General features: G+C 52.4%; 6 protein-coding genes across 6 annotated transcripts; 4 read left to right on the top strand and 2 right to left on the bottom strand.

Annotated features, from left to right (window-relative positions):
- Nucleotides 1-2,171: 2,171 nt before the first annotated feature.
- TRIREDRAFT_104322 (uncharacterized protein) lies at nucleotides 2,172-3,926 on the top strand (the record flags this gene model as incomplete). The annotated part of the gene is made up of 4 exons (XM_006962861.1): nucleotides 2,172-2,279; nucleotides 2,352-2,396; nucleotides 2,503-2,708; nucleotides 2,801-3,926. The coding sequence occupies 4 exons, from the start codon at nucleotides 2,172-2,174 to the stop codon at nucleotides 3,924-3,926; spliced, it is 1,485 nt and encodes a 494-aa protein (XP_006962923.1).
- Nucleotides 3,927-7,779: 3,853 nt separating this feature from the next.
- Nucleotides 7,780-9,432, top strand: TRIREDRAFT_72627 (G-protein coupled receptor protein; the record flags this gene model as incomplete). The annotated part of the gene is made up of 4 exons (XM_006962860.1): nucleotides 7,780-8,078; nucleotides 8,180-8,378; nucleotides 8,459-8,647; nucleotides 8,719-9,432. The coding sequence occupies 4 exons, from the start codon at nucleotides 7,780-7,782 to the stop codon at nucleotides 9,430-9,432; spliced, it is 1,401 nt and encodes a 466-aa protein (XP_006962922.1).
- Nucleotides 9,433-10,506: 1,074 nt separating this feature from the next.
- TRIREDRAFT_104320 (uncharacterized protein) lies at nucleotides 10,507-12,495 on the bottom strand (the record flags this gene model as incomplete). Its single annotated transcript, XM_006962633.1, has 3 exons — nucleotides 10,507-11,631; nucleotides 11,704-12,087; nucleotides 12,148-12,495. The coding sequence occupies 3 exons, from the start codon at nucleotides 12,493-12,495 to the stop codon at nucleotides 10,507-10,509; spliced, it is 1,857 nt and encodes a 618-aa protein (XP_006962695.1).
- A 4,209-nt stretch (nucleotides 12,496-16,704) lies between these two features.
- On the bottom strand, nucleotides 16,705-17,524 carry TRIREDRAFT_56256 (uncharacterized protein; the record flags this gene model as incomplete). The annotated part of the gene is made up of 3 exons (XM_006962632.1): nucleotides 16,705-16,805; nucleotides 16,888-17,012; nucleotides 17,094-17,524. Coding segments are annotated over 3 exons (657 nt in total), but the record flags the coding sequence as incomplete, so codon positions are not given.
- Nucleotides 17,525-18,812: 1,288 nt separating this feature from the next.
- TRIREDRAFT_104318 (uncharacterized protein) lies at nucleotides 18,813-19,545 on the top strand (the record flags this gene model as incomplete). Its single annotated transcript, XM_006962859.1, has 4 exons — nucleotides 18,813-18,853; nucleotides 18,909-19,168; nucleotides 19,237-19,348; nucleotides 19,404-19,545. 4 exons carry the CDS (start codon nucleotides 18,813-18,815, stop codon nucleotides 19,543-19,545), a joined length of 555 nt encoding a protein of 184 aa, XP_006962921.1.
- Nucleotides 19,546-21,434: 1,889 nt separating this feature from the next.
- On the top strand, nucleotides 21,435-21,831 carry TRIREDRAFT_57129 (uncharacterized protein; the record flags this gene model as incomplete). The annotated part of the gene is made up of 2 exons (XM_006962858.1): nucleotides 21,435-21,633; nucleotides 21,776-21,831. 2 exons carry the CDS (start codon nucleotides 21,435-21,437, stop codon nucleotides 21,829-21,831), a joined length of 255 nt encoding a protein of 84 aa, XP_006962920.1.
- Nucleotides 21,832-22,188: the final 357 nt, after the last annotated feature.

The following is a 22,188-nucleotide window of genomic DNA, read 5'->3' as shown; positions in this document are numbered from 1 at the left end:
CATGACAGCAGCATCAAGGCGCCAACGGTGGTTTTGCAAGAGATCCAACAGCTGTCTGGGGCTTTGGCGCTCTGTGCCTACGCTGATTGGGCTCTAGAAGTCTAGGGGGGTTAGGTCTGGACTCGTTGGGGGTCGCAAAGCCCGAAGGGAACGAATGTTCCAGGGCTTCCAGACTACAACTCATTGGACCAAACAGCGGGCGGCCCTAGCTGGACTGCTCGTGGCTGGGCTCTGGCTGGTACAGGGACCAGTAAGTGAAGCAAGGCTCGATTACTTGTTGTCCAGATATGCCGTGTGCGGTGTACGGGCAGCAAAACGGCGAAAGAACTTGAGTTACATCGCCGCCTTGCTTTGGCCAAGGGGCGAGGCCATGCATGAGCAGTCTAAAATGGAAAGGCCAGACAGTCGAAGCCATGCAATCCGGACCGCGCACAAGGCAGGCCCGCGGAATGACTCAAGTAGGATGTCTGTCAGCGCGAGCCCCCCCGGGCCTTTCATCCCTCTGCGATTACGAACCTATGTCCTCCGGACAGATTGAACAAGCTCGAGCGAACGCGAAGAAATCTCACGTTCCCCTCGCCCGTTGCCATCGGCCTTGATTTGGGGAAGAAGGTGGGGAGTTGGCATCGGCCATAAGCCCCAGACGGGCACTTCCCCAAAGACACTAACCTTAGTTCCAGCCAGGATGCACATCAGTTTGGGGTCAAGGCGGAGTTGATGGAGAACGGCCGGTACTATCAACAACTGCCTATGACGGAGCGCCTGGGGACGTGAGCGGGGGGCAGCAGTACTCCAATCTTCGATGGTAACCCTCCGTTGCTAAGCTGGTTGTCCATGAAGCTGCCAGCAGCAAGGGCATGCAGAGAGGGACAGATTGGGAATGTCTCCATACTCAGACATGCTCGGACAGAGGGAGTCAATAGATTGAGTGGCGTTTTCACGGCCGCCACTATCCTTCCGCGGTTGGAGCTCTGTCCACCTGGCTGCGCATCAACACCTCAGCACCTCGGTTTGTCGCCGTCGTTTGCAACTGCGCCAACGACGGAGAGTAATCGCGTGGTATCCGAACGCAATGGTCCAGGCTGCCACTTGGAGCTCCCAACATGCCGTACCTGTATGACGAGAGATCATCCCAAAACTTACCCTTGGCAGTAGACACATGAACGACATCTGGGCTGCGAACACGGAATATGCCGACTGGGTTGGAAACGAGCCGGATGAGAGACAAAACGTCAAACCCCGGCCCTGAATGCATATGCCTTGTCGGTCCGCCGTTTGTAAAGGCACAACTGTGCGCCTACAAGTACGACAAGGACAGCCTCAATGATAACGAGCCGGCCTCCCCACGATGACATTCTTCGTACCAGCTCCAGAACAAGCAAGTCCGCGTGTTTCCTCACATCACCCCAGCATCTTCTTACTCGTGCATCTCTGAACTAAAGTGCTGGGCCTCTCCCCGCATCTTTCATCCCTGTCTAGCTCCTTGGTCTGGGAGTCAATCGTCGTCGTCGTCACACCCACCCAGCCCCAGCCTTTCTCCCTTGCACCTCGTTGATAACCCATACATGAACAGCCTTGCCTCGATTGGCTCACAGGATTGCAACTCGCATTTGCAGGTACTTTGACCCTTGATTCGGACTGGCCTGGCCTCCCCAAAGTGCGGATCCCCAGTCGTGTATTACTCCGTACGAGTACATTTACACGTCCTGTCTGCACTTATATATGGCCACATGCCTCCGTCCCAGGCACACATTGACCAGGTCCCGCCCCGTTCCCCCGAAATCCTCCTCTTACCCCCTCTCTCACACCGGGATCGGTTCACGGTATCCGAGAGGGCGCTCCTTTTCTGTCTGTTTCCTCAGGTGTATAAATCGCTTAACAGGTCCAGAGACCCGGTGGTTGCCGCCCGTCTGTCTGAGACCCGGATCAGCAGCACAGGACCGACGTTGTTTTCCCTCCTCCAGGGCCACCACCCCTCCTCCCCAACTTTTGTCCTTTTTCTTTCTCTTTCGCTTAAAACCTGTGAGAGGTTGCGGCTACTACTTGTTTGTCTTTTTTGATTTTTTGTAAATCATCAGTTTGTCCTCTTTTTTTGTTTTTTCCCCCTTTATAGTGGTGGCCTTCTGTGTTTTCCCTTTTTTTTTTTCCCTGTTGAAGAGACTCTGCCCATCATGAGCGACACAGAAAAGGCGCCGGTCGCAGACAACATCTCCAATTCCGAGCTCGACCAGATTGTCGACCCAGATGCGGGCCTGTCTGATGCAGAGAGGGCGGAGAATGTGAGTATTTCCCCTGCTTTGCTTGGCCTCGTGAAGGCATTGTGAGGCCCTTACTGACAGACTGCTTCACAGGAACGGCGACTACTACGGAAGCTGGACTTGGTTCTCATACCATGGGTAAGTCCTGTTTTGTCCTTGTCTTGTTTCGCCCTGAACACCAACCGGATACCCCGAGTCGTTTGCAATCTCGATACAAGGACAGGCTGCTGACAATTGGTTCCAGCTCACCCTTCTGTATCTCATGTGTTTCCTCGACCGCACAAACATCGGCAACGCCAAGGTGGCCAATCTCACCAAGGATATCCCGATGTCGACAACCCAATACAATGCGTCGCTTACAATCTTCTTCATCTCCTACGCCATCTTTGAGGCGCTCGCCAATTTCCTGCTCAAGCGAACCCGCCCCTCCATCTTCATCCCCATCATCATGTAAGTCGTTGACTTCCCCGTCACCGGTCGAGTGCCACACACAGACGAGTTGTTTTTGGTGGTCTAACCATGGTGATGCAAAAAAAATCTAGCATCCTCTGGGGCGCATGCATGCTTGGAATGGGCTTCATCAAGAACTGGTCCGGCCTCATGGCTGCGCGATGGTTCCTGGGCGCCTGCGAAGCCGGTCTCTTCCCCGGCGTAAACTACTACCTCTCGTGCTGGTACAAGCGCAACGAGTTTGGCGTGCGAGCGGCCATTTTCTTCTCGGCCGCAGCCTTGGCTGGCTCCTTTGGAGGTCTCCTTGCGGCTGCCATTGAGAAGCTGGACGGAAAGAGAGGCCTCGCCGGATGGGCCTGGATCTTCATCATCGAGGGCGCGCTGACTATCCTCATCGGCTTCATTTCCTTCTTCATGGTGCACGACTTCCCCGACGAGGCCAACTTCCTGTCCAAGGACGACCGCATGCGTGTGCTGTACCGGCTCAAGCAGGACAAGCAGAGCTCCGCCGAGCACGAGACTTTCAAGATGCTGTACTTTTGGCAGGCTGTCAAGGACTGGAAGACGTATGCTGGCATGCTCGTATACATGGGTCCCCTGATGCCCCTGTACTCCTTCAGCCTGTTCCTGCCGTCCATCATCCAGCAGATGAACTTTAGCAGCGCGACGGCCGTCACCCAGCTCCTCAGCGTCCCGCCCTACGCCGCTGCCGCCGTGGCCACCGTGGTAGCAGGCCTCTACTCGGACAGGATACAGAAGCGCGCCATCTTCAACATATGCATCTCCCTCGTCGGCATCGCCGGCTTCATCATGCTCCTGGCCTCGACCAACCCGGGCGTGCAATACGCCGGCACCTTCCTCGGCGCCATGGGCATCTACCCGTGCATCCCCATCACCATCGCCTGGGTCGCCAACAACGTCGAGGGCGTGTACAAGCGCGGGATCGTGCTGGGCACCGTCATCGGCTGGGGCAACATCAACGGCGTCGTCAGCAGCAACATCTACTACGACTCCCCGCGCTACATTCAGGGCCACGCCACCATCATCGGGTACATGTTCATTGGCGTCTTTGGCGGCAGCATCCTCATGGCCACGATGCTCAGTAGGGAGAACAAGAAGAGGCTCAACGGCGAGCGCAACTACTGGGTCGAGGGCAAGTCGCAGCGCGAGATTGAGGAGATGGGCGATATGCGCCCGGATTTTATGTACACTATCTGAAGCGTTTCAAGAGGAGGGACTTTCTGGCGGTGGGCTCACGATCAATTTCCCCTACACACATGTCTTAAAGAGAGAGAGAGAGAGAGAGAGAGAGAGAGAGCCTGGAAAGGAGGCTTTTTGCGGAAAAAACAAGGTTTCAGCTTGGGATATGGATGGTGTTGAATAGGTTTGTCTTGGAGAAACTTTTGACGTCTTTGGATACCACTACCTACTTGGTACTTTTGGATATGAGAGAAAAGATTGCATGGAGTAGAAACTTTAGAGCCTTTTTGTTCTATTCTGCACCTTTCTCTAGGACTATATCTTGTATACATGGTATATGTGTGAGCAAGGAGGGCGGTTTTCTAAAAGCTTTCTACGAGAGGAGGCTGCAAATGAGGGCGTATCTGATAAATCTCATCTGAGGCTGAGAGCAACTCTTTGTGAAATCACACCTGTCGACTATGTATTAGTGCAAGAATGCACCTTTGCCTGGACTTTCTAGTTTCCTGCCCTTCTCCGTTAATCCCGGCATTGCTGTTTGGGCCGTTTGCTCTCTGAAGAGAATTGTATGTATCTGCACAAAGAAACCAGGACGAGGCAGAACAAGAGCACAACTTCCCAACGGGGTCGTTTCTATTTTAGGTCGCATATAAATGAATGAACGCAGGCATTGTTCGGTGTCATCTGCGCTCGCTGCGTCGTACCTAATTTGAGCGTGGAATGTCGGTGCCTGGAGGGTGGACTGTTGGGCTTTGGAGGTTATCATTGGCCGTTGAGTGGGTGAGGTCTCTAGGAGGAGGAGGAGGAGGAGGAGGAGGAGGAGCGGACGTCAAGGGAGGTTTCGACCACCGCCGTGAGGGGAATCGGAGCTGAGCTGCGCTAATATGTTACAATCTACTGTTGGTTATACGCCTATAAGGTAGCAATGCATAGATTGCCGTGCGAGGGGCAGGGTGGCCATTGCATCAAGATCATTCGCAGACGATCTCGCGGACTTGCACACTAGTGCAACTTGCCATAGGAGAGGAAGCAAGTCGAGAGCAACGGTGAAGATTTCAGCAACCATGTGATGAGAGTCAAACATGTTAATTACCTGCGAAGTACCTGATAACCTGAACGAATCGAGGGCGCGGGCTTCTAGGGGAGTGGAGCCAACTCCGAGCCTTTGTGTAAGATGAATCTTCTGTTGGTTGCTTCCTTTGTGTCTTGTTTTAGATCTGCTGGACGGGGCTCGAGCGGAGGGGATGCAGCTGAGACGGTCACCATCTGCGGTAGCCAGCAGAAACGAGGCGTTGGTTCGAGAACATGGGCCAGGATAGCAGCAGCAGCACCTATGCGTCCTCGTGGCGGCGGCATGGCCCTCTTGTTTATTTTCCCGACGCAGGCCTCGAGTAACATGCCCGAAGAGTGAAATCCCACGAGGCCTGGCGGCGCCTCGGGAGGTTAAACCAGATTCGAGAGCCTGGACCCCACTGGTGGCTGTGGGTTCATCGAGGCCACGATCCTTGATTGCAACGGTTCCAAATCCCCACTTGCCGCCCCGTGGAGTGGCATCGCCTTCTTCTGGGGTTTGTAGGGCTGGGTGACCGACGTGGGGTCTGCTGTCATTTGACCTCGTCGTGTTCAGGAGACTGGTAATGACCAGGAAAGAAGACTTCGGCTGGATCAAACATCGACCAGCCTCGGAGAAAGTGATGAAGCAGAATAGGGCCATCCACTCGCTATCAAGCCTTAGCCAGCCTTCCTCATCCTTAGCGCAGCCTTTGCGAGACGGCTATCGGAGGACAGTGTGCGACGCTGAAGCCGCTTGGGGCGGGGAGAGGGAAGACAAAATGCTCGCACACACTGTCTTGACTCGGCATGCACGCAGCCTCGACCCATCGCTTGGCCCGTGTCTCTCGCTCTGGATGCTGCCGGTTCGACACATACTTACCTTGTTCTTTGAAGACGGCGGTTGCCTAAGACGGGTATTGGGACTCAGGAGGATGCATCGCCATCTCTTCTCCTTTGTCCGGCGACGATCTGGCCCATCTCTGAAACATTTCATCTGCTGTCAGTACTGTGATATTCGACTCTTTCCCAGTCATCGCCAGCTACAAGCTGCATTGCCCGAGTTAGAAGCAACCTAGCGTGGCTGGCAATGAAGCAAAACCACCTAGCCCTAAAGAGGGATCATTTCTGCAACCGTTGGTCATGGGCTTGAGGAGCGAATGAAGTAAGTGGCGAGGCATTGTGAATGCATGTTGGCGGGTTGAAGCAGACGAATTGGCGCTGAGGGCAGACTGTAGCCTGTGCTGCTGCCACGAGACACAATTTCGATGCGCTCATTCGGTCTTGAGAGTGCTTTGGGCTGGGAGGCGTTGGCGTTGGTAGGTATGTATGTAGGTATTCAGCTTGGGGGCTTGGAGAACCTTTATTGGAGGCGGTAGGGTCGGTGACATGCAGGTGAATTGTCGGGATTCACTGGCATCTGCTAAATAGCGTCAGTGCAATGGGAGACTAGGAAGACTTCACCTAGAAGAGTGTTTGACGTTCTCGTGTACCGGAGAATATAAAGATGCAAAATATCTACTTACTTGGGAAGAAGGGATTGAAGAGTTGAAGAGCTCGAGAGCATTGGAATAAGGAGGAAGCAAGCGGATGGGGGGAAAAGAAGGAAGGAAGGAAGGATGGATGGATGGAAAAATTGCTGCTTCCTGTTTGCCTCTTGCCTCTGGCCTCCAAGTCTCTCCTGCCTCCTTCCAGTCTGTGCGATGACGCAGCCAATGGCGACGAGGGGCATCCATTGCATCTCGTCCATCTCGACTGCTAACCTCGACATGGCAAACAATCACAATCCAAGCCTCACCTCCCATTCCACAGGCACCGAAGGTACTGCAGTACTGCTGCTAGCCAAACCGGCAACTAACGTCTGACGCCGGCTGACGAGGTGACTGAGTCGTCGCGAGATGGGTGACAGGTGCCGGCGTGCGACTAAACAAGTGCAGGCCGTCTGAGTGGCTTCTACGACGATTCGGGCGATTCGATTCGAGTTCTCCGTCCTCTGTACGCAATCTCGCACCCACTCTCGATTCTTTGGTCGTTGGGCAAACTCCATCTCCGATCATCTTCATCAGCAAATCCGATCCCGGCTCCATCTGCACCGAGTGTCCAACCATCACCATTATCAGCGCCAGCCAAGACAAGAGAAACACCGAGCTTCCCAACCGCCACGGCTGCGTGCAGCTGTCGTGACACAAGCAGCCTCTCGTACAGCCACTTGCAGCTGCTTTTCGATCCATCCAATACCAGTTCTGGCAGGGCCTGGTTTCTGTTTCTTCATCAATCTGCGGTCTCCATTTCGGTCTCAGCACCTTCTTCTCGAAACGAGGCGAGACCCTCAGTGTCGGCTGGTTGCCTTCCCCCCTGATTCGCCTCTCCTGCTTTGTCTTCATATCACCCTCTCAAATTTAACCAGCGCATTTCTTTCTGGTACAGGATGTGACGAAGTCCCTCCCAAGGAAATCTTCGCCTCGTTCTGCCTCTTTGTGTCTTGTCTCACCGCATACCTCTCTCTAGCCAGTGCCTGGCCGTCACCACCAGCTGGCAACCTGCACCCCTTCTTTCTGCACAGTCGATTTCTCTCTTGGCCCTACAACTTTCCTTCAGCACTGTTTCTTCACTTCTGCATCCAGGTTCCTGTTGCGTTGCATCGCGTCTTCTTCTCTTTCTGCCTTCAACCCATCAGCCCCTCCTCTTCCGCAACATTGTCACCTCCGGGTGGAACGACGCCGCCATTTTCAACTGCTTGACTTCGCCTTCACCCGTCACAGCCATCGACTGCACATGCCATACTTTCCATCGCTGCTTGAACGTTCCCGGTTGAGCAGCCATGGACTTTAACACGACCTTGGACCCCGTTGCGGTGGATGATGAGCAGTTGAGCCATCACCAAATCAACACGCTCGTCCTTGTCGAGCGAATTGGCGGCACCCTCAGCCTGATTTCAGTGATGCTCATCTTCATCACCTACTGGTTGGTTCGACGAGTGCGCAATGTGCAAAACACCTTCATCGTCTTTGCCAGTGTGTCGAACATTGGCGCCAGTATCGGAAGCATCATTGCTTACGATGGCATGGAAGCCGGCCAAAGAACGGCTTTGTGCCAGGCTCAGAGTTTCATGTTCGAAATGTAAGCAAATCACGCTATCGGACGAAATACAAAACTTCACAGATCGATACAAAGTCGAAGCAGCTGCAGAACATCACTAACCATTGGCATCCATCGACTAGGTTCATGCAGTCGGATCCCTGGTGGTCTCTCGCCATGGCTGTCAACGTCTTCCTCGTCTTTTATTTCCATACAAATCCAGACTCTTTCCGCAAGCGCTGGTGGATCTACTGCTTGATCTGCTACGGAGGACCCTTTGTCATTGCTCTGACTCTTCTCCTTGTCAGAAGTCCTCGTGGTTTAGTGTACGGTGGAGCTACAGTAAGAAGCACCCTGACCCCAGCTGATGGACTCTTCTCGTTGCTTCTTTCTGGGCTGACCAAGAACTCGTGCTGAAATAGATCTGGTGCTGGGTGGACAAGGAATGGGACTACATTCGGATCTACACATACTACATGCTCATCTGGATATGCATCGTTGGCTCCATCCTCTGTTACTTCTTGGTTGGATGGCACGTCTTTCGCATGAGAAATCGGCTCCGCAGTTTTTCCACGTCCAGGAACAGAGAAAAGGACAGAGAAGCGGACCAGGTATGTGTGTTTCTTTTGAACTGGTCAATCAAGTGTGTAGAAGTCTCAAACTGACAATGGTCAAATCGCAGGGTCGAGGAGAGACGGCACACAATGGCTTCTATGGCACTGTCACCACCGAGGTCCAGGTGACGCACACTCTGGCCGACTCCGTCCCTCCAGAGCCGCAACCAGCTTATATTCCACGGACTACCAGGCATGTTTCGTTTGACAACCCAGAACCCGAAATTCAGCCCTCTTCCGACAACCAGTACTATTCGTCCGTCACAACCGCTCCTCCACAAGAGGTCCCTCCTCCGCCCTCCTTGTTACAACGTTTCAAGACGACGGTCACAGCAATTACGAGCAAGTTCCGCGTCGGCGACCCCATCAAGAGAGCGTATCTGAGGACGAGTTTCTTGTTCGCGCTGAGCGTGCTGGTCACCTGGATCCCCAGCAGCCTCAATCGTATCCATGGCTGGCTTGATGGGGGATCCCCTTACGAGTTCCATGTTGCCACCGCGGCAGTTTTGCCGCTGCAAGGACTATGGAATGGAATCATCTTCTTCGTTACTAGTTGGCGCAGCATAAAGGCATGGATCAACGAGACGTTCAAAGCCAGCGCTGCCGTCATTGACCGTCACAAAGCAGACGAGCTCGGCATGAACGAGCGCACTGCTGGCCCATTGAATCCATTGAACCGATGCGAGTCTTTTATGGATGATGGAGACTCTGCAACCATCGGCAGCGATGTGGAGCTCAGGCGTGTGCCCAACTCGGGGACAAAGACGGCACATCCTCTATAGAAGGTGATATGGAGGATGTAAGTCCCAAAGCCGGGCAGCAGTTTTCAATGTTTATTTATTCCTTTTTCTTCTTCCTACCTGTTCTTAAATTCCGTTCAGAGCAAAGGACGACATATACGTTCAGATGATGATCCGTTAGCAACTCGCCATTTCTTTCTCTGCACAGCATGCATGTCATCATTTTACGGATGAGATTTTCGAAGAGTAGCGAGCGCAAAAGGAACACGCGTCGATGTGTGAAGCATTTCTTCAGCGGCAAATGTATTGACCGTCTCTGTCAAGGACACATGATATTGCGAGGCCGATACACGGGTGTGTACATACTCTGATCGTTATTTAATGTAGCTAGGAACGCAATGCCCCGGCGACTGGTGCGATAATGAATTGAACATGATAGTTTTGATGATTTCATGTCAATCATGAGATGGTGCTCTTGAGGTCCGAGCATCCGCTACACGAGTCGGATCCTTACATGGGAAACGAGGACTAGGCAGTACACGTTGAAAACATGCAGTCAGCGTTTATACTATCTGCCTATCTTATATGAATAATACAATGAAGACGTGAGAGTCCATCATATCGTCGGCCGTTGATTCGTTACATCGTCCATTTCCCAACCGTGTACTCCAAAGTGCGACATAATTGATACTCGTCGTTCTCTTTTTTTTTCCCATTGCCAATATCATAAACCCGAATATCGTAATTCCCGTTGATACGAAGAAACAGAGATGAAGAAGAAGAATAAGAATAAGAAGAAGAAGAAGAAGAAGAAGAGGGGGAGAAGAGGAAGAGAAAATCCTTCAGGCGAAGGACTGGGTGAAGAAGCATCCCTGACTAGACGGGAAAAATGCAGAATGATGAACGCCGTCTTTTGTCACAGTAGAATTTTTTCCTTTTGTTTTTGTGTGTTTATCGCCCTTGTCTTCTTTATGTTGGTTGATGATGGTAACTGTTTTACATGTTTATTTTTTTCCGGCGTATTTTTCATTTCTTCTCTCTCAAGATTGATGAGGATGGCAAGATCAAATGGCAGCACTCTAGCTGTTGATTGATCAGGCTCGATCATCTTGCCCATCAATCGGTATCGAAGAAACTCTCTTCAGGATGCGGCATCCTCAAATTCACAAGCCCCATGACCTTGCCATCCACCCTCCAAACGCTCTCCTCCCAAAACCGCCACAGCAGCAGCACAAGCACCGTGACGACTACCTGCGCAGTGCCCAAGCCGATGATGAGCGCCCTCAGCCCGCCCGGCCGGGCCATTGCGTGCGGGACGGCAAGGACAAAGGCGCCCGAGAGGAGATTCCGGAGAATGACGACCCACGCGTGCATGTCGCCGATGCTGCGCTGGGCGGCAGCCATGCTGGAAGCGGTAAAGGAGGCGGAGCGGGCGAGGAGCGGGCGGGCGGTGGCCTCGAGGGTGGAGGAGCCGGCGGCGAGGAGGCCAAGCTGGAGCGAGAGGAGGGGGAGGCTGAGGTCGTGGGCTGCTTCGGGGGCGAGGAGGGACGGGGGCTGGGAGGCGCCTGATATGAAGCTGCCGACGTTGAGGCCAAAGGACAAGAGCCCAATGAGTGCAAGCGCCGCACCGCCGGCAATGGTGAGGCTGCTGACGCAGCGGGTGAATTTGTGGTGGGCGGAGCGGTAGAAGCAAATGGCCGCAACGAGGAGAGCTGCAAGTATCCAGGGACCTGCCGTGAGGGTCCCGAGTATGCTGGGGCGGAGATTGAACGGTGCGGGAGATAGTAGAAGAGACAGCGAAGCGATGAGGCCCCAAAGGAAACAGTGCGGCAGCGCCGTGACGAGGAAGACGAGTGTCGTCGTGGGAGCAGCAAGAGCCCTGGGCGCTTGAAGCGAAGTCAAGACGCTCTTTTCGCCAGCAAATGACCAGGGCCTCATCTCCCTGACGTAGTCGATTGCCGAGTCCTTGTTGAGACCGACGTGAGTCGGCTGAGGCTCCCAGGGGAACGTGTAGTTGAGCACCGGCGTTGTTGCAATAGCGGCTCTGGAACGGTCAAAGGCGGTCTCTGGCGCGGTGAGAGCCAGCATGGGAATGGCAATTGCGAAGAGAGCGCTGATGATGCGGTATGGGGCGAAGGGTCCGACTTTATAAGAGACAGCGCCTCCCATGAGGGGGAATGCCCAGGTTGATGTGATGGTAAGGATGGTGTATAACGAGGCACGGGTGTTCCTCTCATGTTCCTGTGAGAACCGAGACTCAGTTTTGCTCTACGCATCGTGGGACGAGTAAGAGGCAAGGCTAAAGTGGCTTACATAGAAGGTATCTTGGATGGTCTCCATCAGCAAGGTGTCAAAAGCACCCCAGCCGAGTCCTTGCATAACCCGAGCGCCCATGCACGAGCCGTAGCTCGAATCTGCCGTCATATTCCAGAGGCAGCCGGCGAAGATGAAGGCCGCTGAGGCCAGATACACTGGGCGCTTTCCTACCAGCTTCGCCGCGACTGAGCTGATGGAGCCAGTAACAGCGGAAACCATCAAGGGTGTAGCCGTCAAAGCGGCGATCCAAGTATAGGAGACGTTGTAGTGAGTTGAAAGAACGTCATTGACAGCGACGAGGGCCGTCTTCATTGCGCCGATCAAGCACGCCATGAAGAGTAGGGAGGCTAGGTTCAATTCTTTCCTCCATTGAGGCCAGTTCTGATAGCCAATGCATGAGTGTCTGATCATCAAGACAGCGTGAACCATGATTTAACCTACCAGCGGATCTTGTAGATCGTCGCTCGGCTGAGGCACCAATTCGACATGAGAGAATCTTCCAGTCCCATACTTGATGGGCTTATGCGGACGAAAGGCTAGTGATGTAAAGGAGGCCTTGTTCTTGATCGACCCTGTGACCAGTCTGGGAGATGCCACCCCCGTAATGGTTGCCGACCGCGATTTGATCGATGAGGGTGATTTAATCGACGAAGGAGACGTCGGGATGGGCGGCAAGGGCACAGTGGGAGGCATGGAAGGTATGTCGAGCGTCTTGAGAGCGGATCTGAGAGAGTGGACAGATGGTGGACGAGTGATGTTGCCCACGATCCTAATGCTGCTGGGATCCATGGCGAACGTGAAGCTGTAAGTTTGGTGCTGTCGCTGGAAAAAAAACGATATATATGATATATTGGCTTGGTTATTTGTGAGTGAGCTATTTGTAAGTGAGCGTGGGTATGGAAACGAGCGGCCGGCTCATGGATCCAGCAATGAGTCCGTGGGAGCGTAGGGGGCGGGAAGCATCCCATTGGGCAGAGGGAGGGAGCGCATGTCTATTTGTGCGTGTGCAACGGGGGGTGTCTGGCGCGACGACGAGTCTCTTGACAGCCCCGAGAATATGGCTCCGGCGTTGTACTAGATGGACATTCGGGGCAAAAACCCAGCAACGACACGGGCAGCCAGTCGGAAGCAAAGGCAGGGGTGCTTTGGGCAGGAAGAGACACACAGGAGGTGCTCCGTAGAGATTGAGAGAGAAGATGGCACAGGGTACACGCCACCGTCCGGTGAGGCTGCCTTGCATGGGTCGAGTTTGATGGTCTGTGGATCTTGGCTTGCACACATAAACAAGAGAGAGGCTGTGCGTGGGCGTGGGGAGGGAAGGGCGGTATCAGGGTATCAGACAAGGGAAGGGAGAGACAGGGAGAGATGATACAGACGGTTGACAGCGGGACGGTGCAAGACAAAGGGATGAAGGGCCCTTAATGATGGTGTATGGAAGAATCTGATCAAGCAGAGGTGGGAAAGAATAGCCATTGAATCCAGACGAACCGAGTTTTGTCGAACTGAGGCCATGAGACGGCTCAAACACCACCACGCAGTTCAGAGGCCCGACTGGCCCTCCTCGCTCAGATGACGGCATCTGTAAAGCTGAACACGGCCCGCATGCAGTACGACAGAGCACGGGTCAAAGCAAGGCCCCCGGTCGGATCCAGAAGGCCGCAGCGGTGGGCCATTGCTGGCGGATCTGATTGTGCGAGCTTTGGTGGATGCGATGTGGTGATGAAGCTGCGTGCAGGTTGCAGCAGTGTCATGGCAACGATCTGACAAGAAGTCGATGAGCGGTTGGCGCTGGACAGTGTCCACGAGGGAGATGCCGTAGAGTAAGATAGTGGTTGGGAGGGCGTTGAAGCAGCAACGATGTCTCCCCAGCAGACAAGATGGCGGTTGAGTCAAAGAAGGATGCCGTGTTTCTGCTCGTCTTCCCCTCGTTGTCTCATGGGTAGTAGTTAGGACGAGGAGGTGGGCACAAGACAAGCAAGACATCTGGTTCTAGCCCGGATTGATCTGTACAGGGGACAGATGCTGGTACTAGCAGTAGTAGTAGTAGAAGACAACAAGGACTGTGCTTCCTTCAGCCTCGGGGAGACACGAAAGGGATGATTGAGCACATGGATGCAGCAGAGGCTGGCAGCAGATCTGCGTGAATCATCAGAAAATACTCCGTGGGTGGTGAGAGTGTGAGATGGAAGAGAAGGACTGGAGTCGAGGCTGAAGCAAAGCTGGGTGTACTTGCAGAGCCCCCACTCGTGTCCCTGAACCAGGGCAATCCAGGTACCGCTACCAGCACATCCCGTGCCTGGCGCCTCGGTGGCAGCGTACTGGCTACCTGCTCCGGCTAGGGCCTCGGACGCGGGGCTGAACGAGTGGAGTCTCGAGTGCCGGCAGCTCCTTCCGAGAGGGTCTACAATATACATACCTACCTCTTGGGTACTAAATACTCGGGACTTGTTCAGTTCCTCGATATTACTACCTTAGAATCCTTCCATTGCGTGATGGGCGTCAAAGTGGCTTGCTGAAGCTGCGGCAGATGGATCCAAAGGCCATTCACAGAGAGAGAGAGAGAGAGTGTTGATTGATCGATTAGTCGCTGGATCACGATTGGATGCGGCTCAGAGTGCGAATATGGCCGAAAGGCAGGTCCCCTGCAGTAACGGCTGTGGATGGCTGCATCGTTAGGCTTCGCTTGCCTCCTTCAGCTGAGCCAAACAGCAAGCCCGTCATCATCACGAGCGCGATAGGGCGGACAAACCACTCCGTATATGCACTCGTCCAATACTCTTCCATCTAGTCCAGGCAATTACAATGTAGGTATTTATTCTCATTCTGTGATCTCCAAGGTAGAAGTACACCGAACAGCAATTTGGGAACCATCGGGTGCATATCATGATATCAGTGATACACATACATATACCGTAAGAGCCTTATTCTCATATGACCTTCTCCCGCTCTGGCTCACCTCCCATCTTGGTAAACCCGTGAGCAAGACAACACCGCAGAATCGCCGGGAAACCGGATGCTTCTTGGCAGATGCTTTGACCTTGTTTGCCTTTATTCCTCACCGGTTGCTTGGTTGCGTTTGTTCCCATGTCCGTGGCTTGCAGATGGCCCTGGTCCAGAGCAAGCCCCCTGTATATGCACCAACTTTTGCTCTCCATCGTCTTCTTCTTACCGCTGCTATCACATACAAGACGGTATAAGTTCTAGATTGCACAGCAACTGCAAGTCCTAGCTGAGCCTACAATGAATGTAATATGCATACAGATAATATGCCGTTAGGCTACACGGCGCATCCCGTCCTCGCATATCCAATGTACGAGTACAGCCTGCCATTGCATCCATCCCATGAACAACCTCATCTTTGCTCCGCTATCATCTTGTACACTCGCTCTCAATGACGTTACCCTACATATTTGTATGCATATCCCAGCCTTCAGCCAGGGCAATACATATGTAATTCTCAGCCCTGCGTAGCCGTGGCGATGGCCATGGCGATGATGCATACACTTTCTTGTGCGAGGCAATATTATCCCCGGACAACTCCAAGCCTGAAGAAGACACACAGCATAATCATTATTGAATGGAATTTGGAATATCCGCGGCGCCTATCATTGTTACACTCTGCGAAAAATCTGCAACCAGTCATAATCGCAGGAAATACATACATACATACCTCCTCAGAAGGGTCACATTACAGGTGAACACCGCTCCGTCTTCGCAGCAACGAGGTCGAGAACATCACAGGTCAAGTACGTAACTCTGAGACACGAAACAGGGGATAGATAGAAAGAAAGAACATCAAGACAGAAGCCCAAAGGGTACATCTAGCCAGAAGAAAAAAAACAGGAGTAAAGCCCCCCCGTCTTCTAGGCTAATGCACGTCGACTTGGACTATCACCAGCCGCGTCTCCCAACCTCACGTTTCGGTCAACATGTCGTGTCACACCGCAGCGGAGCAACTCCCCAGAAGAGAAGAAACAGATGAGCAGTTACCATCGTCTCTCAGCCAGTCAATGACAGCTTGAATGTGCCTTTCTTCTCCACTCATCAAATTCTTCCACATCAGGTGGTCACTTTTGCAGACAGGCTCAGCTTCGTCACCGCCAGAAGTCGGGCTTTGCGTCTTGCATCGCCCAACCCGTCTTGTCCTGCTGATGGTGTACATCAGAGGTACTCTCATGATCTCTTCCCGTATCATCATTTCGTATGGCGGTTAATATTGTTTTTTCCCTTATTTTTTGTTCTAATTCTCTTCGTCTTCCCTTATCTTCTCCTCTCTACGGCAGAATCACTTTTTATGCCTACTTTATCTTGGTCATATTTTGTGTCTTGCTACCCTTTGCCTTGCAGAGAGGGCAGAGACAGCCATCCTCCCTTCCCACGGGATGTCTCTGCCCCGCCCTGCATTCAATCGATATACTAACTACTACATAGTACTATCACCATGAATGTCTTGCCCAATTACCTTCTTCTGTCATTGCCTTGACAAGGAGGCCTATCTCTAGCGATGTACTTGTAATGCTTGCAGTCGCATTACCTGGCCGTCGTACCTAGATGAACGCAATTGCATCCTGTATTGAGCCACACATAGGTCTGATGGGATTCAAAGCACAAGGACTTTACAATGGAGAAGAAGGCTTCTAAAACGAGCATCTTTCTTGCAAAAGATTGTATACACGAGACTTTCCTTTGTTCAAGGTCCGAGACTCTGAATCTCCCTTACCTTAGACACTCAGCTGCAATGCATCTGAGACTCTCAACAGGAGACATTTCGTCGAGACATTGCCACTTGAGGTTTGTTTACTCCTATATTAGCGGGAGGTGTACCTTTTGTCCTTGTTCAGTCGCGTTGTTATGTCTCACAGGCCGCTTGGAAAGTTGTCGATGAGCAAAGCACGCGTTGCACGGAGTTGACCAGAACCTCCAATACTTCAGCCACGGGTTTCCAAGGAGCTCTCTCAAAGGCACAGGGAGTTGAAACGCCAACAGAAAAAAACATGTTCACATGGCGGCGATGATGATGTCCTTTCCGGAGTGGGACACGTCCTCGTCAGCCGCCTCCTCCACGGCCAACAGCAGTGTGCTGGTGCGTACAATCAGTTCTGTTGCATGTCAGCAGATTAATGTTCAATGATGAATCCTCCAAGTTGGCCGGGCGATGAATTCAAACGAAACTCCACCAACCTTCGTAAATGAGATTGTAAAACACGGGCGGCTCGTCCTCGAAAATCGTCCCCCTTACTTCCGGCCCGGGCAGCACTCGGAAGCGAAGGCCAACGTCCTTTGTGCTGTCTACCCACAAGACACGGCTGTCATCCGATGTGAATCCAGCAGAGTTTGCAAGTGTGGCTGCTGTCACGGCAACGGGGTTGGATGAAGAAGAAGAAGACACCCCAGACCGTAAAGACGACGACGGCCTCTCCAGCATGCTCGCCAACCAGTCTCTAAACACGCGGATAACGCCGTCGCTAACGTTGATATGCCGCGTAAATAGGCCCGGCCGAGAGCCCTGGGTCACGACATTCGTCACCGTGCAAAGCTGCGAGAAGCGCTCCCCCTCGTCCAGGTAGACCTCCTGATGCGCCGCCTCGTCGGCGACTTCATCCTCGGCGGCAATCTGCAGCTGCGAGCTGCCAGCCAGCGTCTGCGAGGACCAGCCATAGCGGAACCTCGCGCGCCGATTCTCCTCCATCACGACCGGCCGGAAGCACGAGTACAGCTTGCGCAGGTGCTCAAAGCGCGGGTTCTGGTCGTCGATGGCGTGTCCGTCGCAGACGGCCGTGCCGAGGTACCGGCAGGCGAGGTAGGGCGTGGAGATCTTGGCGCTCGGGTGGTAGCATTCGAGGATGGCCTGGTTGTCGGGCAGGGAGGCGGCGGAGACGAGGCGTCTGTGGAGGATGCGGGTTGCCAGGGAGCAGAAGAGGTGGCTGACGGTGACGACGGAGAGGAGATCCTTGGTGCTGAGGGAGGACAGGATGCTGGAGAGGAGCTGGAGGGTTTTGTCGGAGGCGTGTCAGTGATTGATGGCCACGAAATTAGAAAAAGGGGGGGTGCTGAATTGGCATTTTGGCGTACCTCGTTGGGGAGGATCCTGATGGGAGTGTCCGATGTCGCCATGTTGGATATCGGGGGAGTTGGACGAGAGTCAAAACAGAGTACTATCAGTATCGCCCACGGTGGGCAATTGTCAGTTGAGCAGAGTGACAACTATTGAACAAGGAGAAAGTCAATCTTCGAGATAATTTCTTCAGGAGAGGCAATGGTGACAGATGAAGGTCTTGTCATGCTGCCCAGCTCGAACCCCCATGATTACCTCAGGGTATGCAGTGGCGATACCGCCCTTGTCCCCCAGCAGCCAGCAAGTGCCTCTATTCGTGCGATAAGCCCGTGTCCGGAGCGACCCGCTTCCCCAGGATTGGCGCTTCTTAGTTGGGCGGAGACTTGCCCGTTGGCTTCCGTGATGGCGTCTGGCCAATCAAGTGCAAGCTGGAGTCCCAGTCCGAGCAGAAAGAGAAGAAACTTGGCAACTTGGAACATTCAACACTGCTGGAATATGTGATGCATGAGATGGAAGATTCTACGCAAGAGCATCTACATCACCTAGGAGTATAGTAGAAGCATCTTGACAGTAACATGTCGGAGACACGAGAACCATTCATTCATTACAGGGTGAGTCCAAGACAGGCGGAGCGTGTTGCTCCGGACGCAGAACAATGGTGACAAACACGACATTACAAACAACGGAATGATTAGATTTTGCTTTCTTCAAACAGACAGTAGAGCCATAATGTCAAAACGTTCATCGGATCTCGACTTTGTCATTCTTTCAGAAATTATTCAGCCAGGATGATTAAGTTGTTCCTTGGCTCCTGGTTCAGTAATCATGAATTGTCTACACAACACCATCTACGCCACGCCTCGGTCATGTATTTGCAGCCCTCCCCAGCTACATATAAAAAGACGTGCATGCAGCTCTCCCCAGCTACGTATAAAAGACGTGCATGCAGCTCTCAACATCTTCTACATCTCGAATCAAAGCATCTCTCAACAACACGATTCACAAACACTTGGAACCATCAGTGCGCCCCCAGATATCAACGACTTACACCATGACTTCAAGGCTGCTCGACGAGTTACTCAACCGCAACAGGTACGCAAATCTCAAGCAACCCCTATCTCAATACTCAGAATCTCACAATCTGCAGCAAAGTTATCGAAAGCTATCAGGCACCACCTCCATTGGTTCCCATGGCCGAGGCAGCTCGCCAGACCGGGGCTGCCACCATCATCCTGAGCTGCTCGGACCCGCGCCTCAATCCATATGCCATCTTTGGCATTGACTCCAGCCTTCAAGGCATCAGCATGGTCCGCAATGCTGGAGGCCGTGCGATGGATGCCATCCGGTCCATTTCTGTTCTTCAGACTATTGCGAGTGCAAAGACGGTCGTTGTCTTGCATCATACAGGTGAGCGAACACGCACGCTTAACTGCCATATTAAGTGATTGAGTTGCGGTTATTGACGCTCCGTATAGATTGCGGAATGACACATTTCCATGATGCTAGAGTTAGGGAGGCTCTGGTCAAGATTGCACCTCAGGAGGAAGAAACCATCAATACCACCAAGTTCGGTGAAATTACGGGATCGTAAGCCTGATTCCGTTTCTATCATTGAAGAAGAACGCATGGCTGACTTGTGTAGAATCGAGGAGAGTGTTAAAGAAGACGTGGAGCATTTACGCTCTTCGCCCTTTATCCTGCCGGGGACCTCTATTGTTGGGCTCAAGATGGATACCTTTACTGGAGTCGTCACAAAGGTTACAGAGGCCCAAATTGCGGATTGATTGACCTCATGAATAAGAAAGGGAGAATTATCATCAGTTTCTTTTTAACGTGGACTAGCTGTGCGGCATCACAGCAGATTAATAACTTTTAATACTTTTATTTACTGCTAAATTTTGCTATAATCAGATATATATTTGGCTTTCTACTGTACTCGCTTCATCCCTACCTAGGTACTTTTACTTTTGTTGAACGGTCGTATTGAAGTGGTCGTATGCATAACATTCTGACAAGATATCTGACTCGTCTCGAATGGCGTGATTGTATTATGATGAGGGTGGAATGAATGGGCGACGGCATCGAAGACGAGAGATAGCGTTGCGTAAACTGCAAGTGTGAGTGCAAGTTCCATCTGAACTCATGAGTGAGATGTCGACATATGAATTTGATTATGGAAGAAGGAAATGCTCGAGTTCAACAGCACGTTTCTTCGTAATGAAGGAAAAAGTATGGCAGGCAAAGCGGCGGCTGGGGAACAAATGTTGCCCTAGATGGCCTTTTCTTTGCTCCTAGGAGAAAACGTTCTATTACAAGAATGCTGCCGAAATATTGATACACCAAGCGAACTTTAAATGACAGAGAGAGGGGAGTCGTCTGCTGTACATGGAAGCCTCGCGATAGCCCATATCCTGCTCCAACAATTAGCAAGCCAACAAAGGCCATGGCATCGTAGATATCGGGTCAGCTTACACTTTGATCTTCTTAATCTTACATCATCCTGTCGCCCCATGACGGCTTGCCATGTGTATATAACGTGCTTCAACGCCCATTTCTTTGCGTCAAGCGATCGGTTATCCCCAATTCCTCGTTACCAAGCTCTTCACCACCATGTACCCTTCTCTTTCCTCCTCTTCTCAACCTGTGCAGTGTCAGCATATCAGAGAACCCCCAAAGTTTCCGAATTCGCGACAGTATTCCACATACCCAAGCCTGTTTGCAATCCCGATACGCCCTGAATACACCATTAGCTTTCCTCTCTCCATATCCTCCCAAAGGCGAAGATGCCATGTTTCGACTGGAAGGCCTACTGAAAGTACTCTCCACACATGGATTTATCTCCGTTATTTCTATACAAGCACTTGTAGCTCCGCTGCGCCGCTTCCTGGCAAGGATCGTAGAATTCGCTTTTCGATTTGCTACAAATTTCGGCCCCAAAGTTAGCAACAAACATGTGCATGATTGCCCTGGTCGCGCAGCAGGCGGCTTACCTATTAAATTTTTGCTTGGTCTCATCGGTCCAAGGACCGTCCTTTGAGCCCTCTGCTGACGAAGCCATGTCTTTCTATCCCTTGTTTCTAGGAGCGATTCTGATTGACGTCGCTGGGAGAAGGCGATGTTGAAGTCGGGTGAATGTCGGCTGCCGCTCCAAGTCGTTTGGTGTTGAAATCGAGCCGGTCATCGCCTTACGTCATTTCGAGGCAGAATGAAGCTGCGTTATACATAGACAGTAGAAGCGACATTTGGTACCACAAGTTCAAGAGGTCACTCATTGCCAGATTCAAATAACGGTCATTTGAAGATTCAATTTCTCATTTAAGGTCCTTGTTGCTATTGCGACTTGGTTGAAATTCCAGGAGACGACATGCCTCGGCCTTCGCAGTCACCTGATCCTCGTCATCTCCCCCAAGCTCCGATAAGCCCGCCTTATCGCACTAGCTTCCGCGAAAAGAGGCCAGAATGCCCCCCCCTACAGTCGCGATACAGCTCAAACCACATCCAACCCTCCGGTAACCAATCGAGTAACCAAGTCATCCTCCTCCACCTCACGCCAGACATCACAAGGAACAAACAAACCTACGGATTCCACAAACTTCTAGGATCAAGTCAGAGAAGAAAAAGACAAAGCAAGACATAGAAGGGGGGGAAAAACAACAGAAGGACACCACCCAAGATGCTCTTCATAGGCAACCTCGTCTACGTCCTCTGCCTCCTCACAAACGCCCTCGCCATCCTCTCCGACGACCGCTTCCTCGCGCGCATCGGCCTCTCCACGAGCACCTACGATCCTGCCTTTGGCGCCGGCGCAGATGCCAACAGCGTAAAGGCCAAGCTTGTCGCCCTCATTGCCAGTGTCCGCATGGTTATGCGACGTACGTTTCCCGCCCATTCCCCCCTTTGGTCTTTCTACCCTCTGTCGTCGCACTTGGGACATTATCTGTATTGGGCGCTCTTTCTTCACTGTTGGAGAAATTCTGTGGCTGTTTGGAATTGCGAAGCTGACGTTATAAACAGCGCCATTGATCATAGTGAACACGCTCATCATCCTATACGAGCTGGTACTGGGCTAGTCGTCAAATATCGAAAGCCTCAATTTTCTATTTATCGATTCCGAGCACCGGACTCCACTCGCAGCAAGCGAGTTCCGGATTACTGCGGGACCCTTCGATCGATTCCAGCATTAGACACCTTCTCGGGGCGCTTCACAGGATTGGGTTGCATTTGCAAGAAGGCATGACCATGGCGAAGATGTGCTTTTTCGCAAACTGATGGATGAAGCATGGGCTGTTTTCTCAAATTGGGAAAACGTCGAGTTTGTTTAAGGGGTCCGACATCATGTACCGTCAATTGTCAGCCAAAACAACGGCCCCTGAGTAGGGTTGTGGACATTCATGAACGGCACAATTGCGCACACTCCTGACTGCCAT

This window comes from Trichoderma reesei (genome assembly GCF_000167675.1).
Source record: "Trichoderma reesei QM6a unplaced genomic scaffold TRIREscaffold_3, whole genome shotgun sequence".
Classification (NCBI taxonomy): Eukaryota; Fungi; Ascomycota; class Sordariomycetes; order Hypocreales; family Hypocreaceae; genus Trichoderma; species Trichoderma reesei.
Note: the sequence above shows the minus strand (reverse complement) of the source record. Positions and strands in the feature narration are given on the sequence as shown.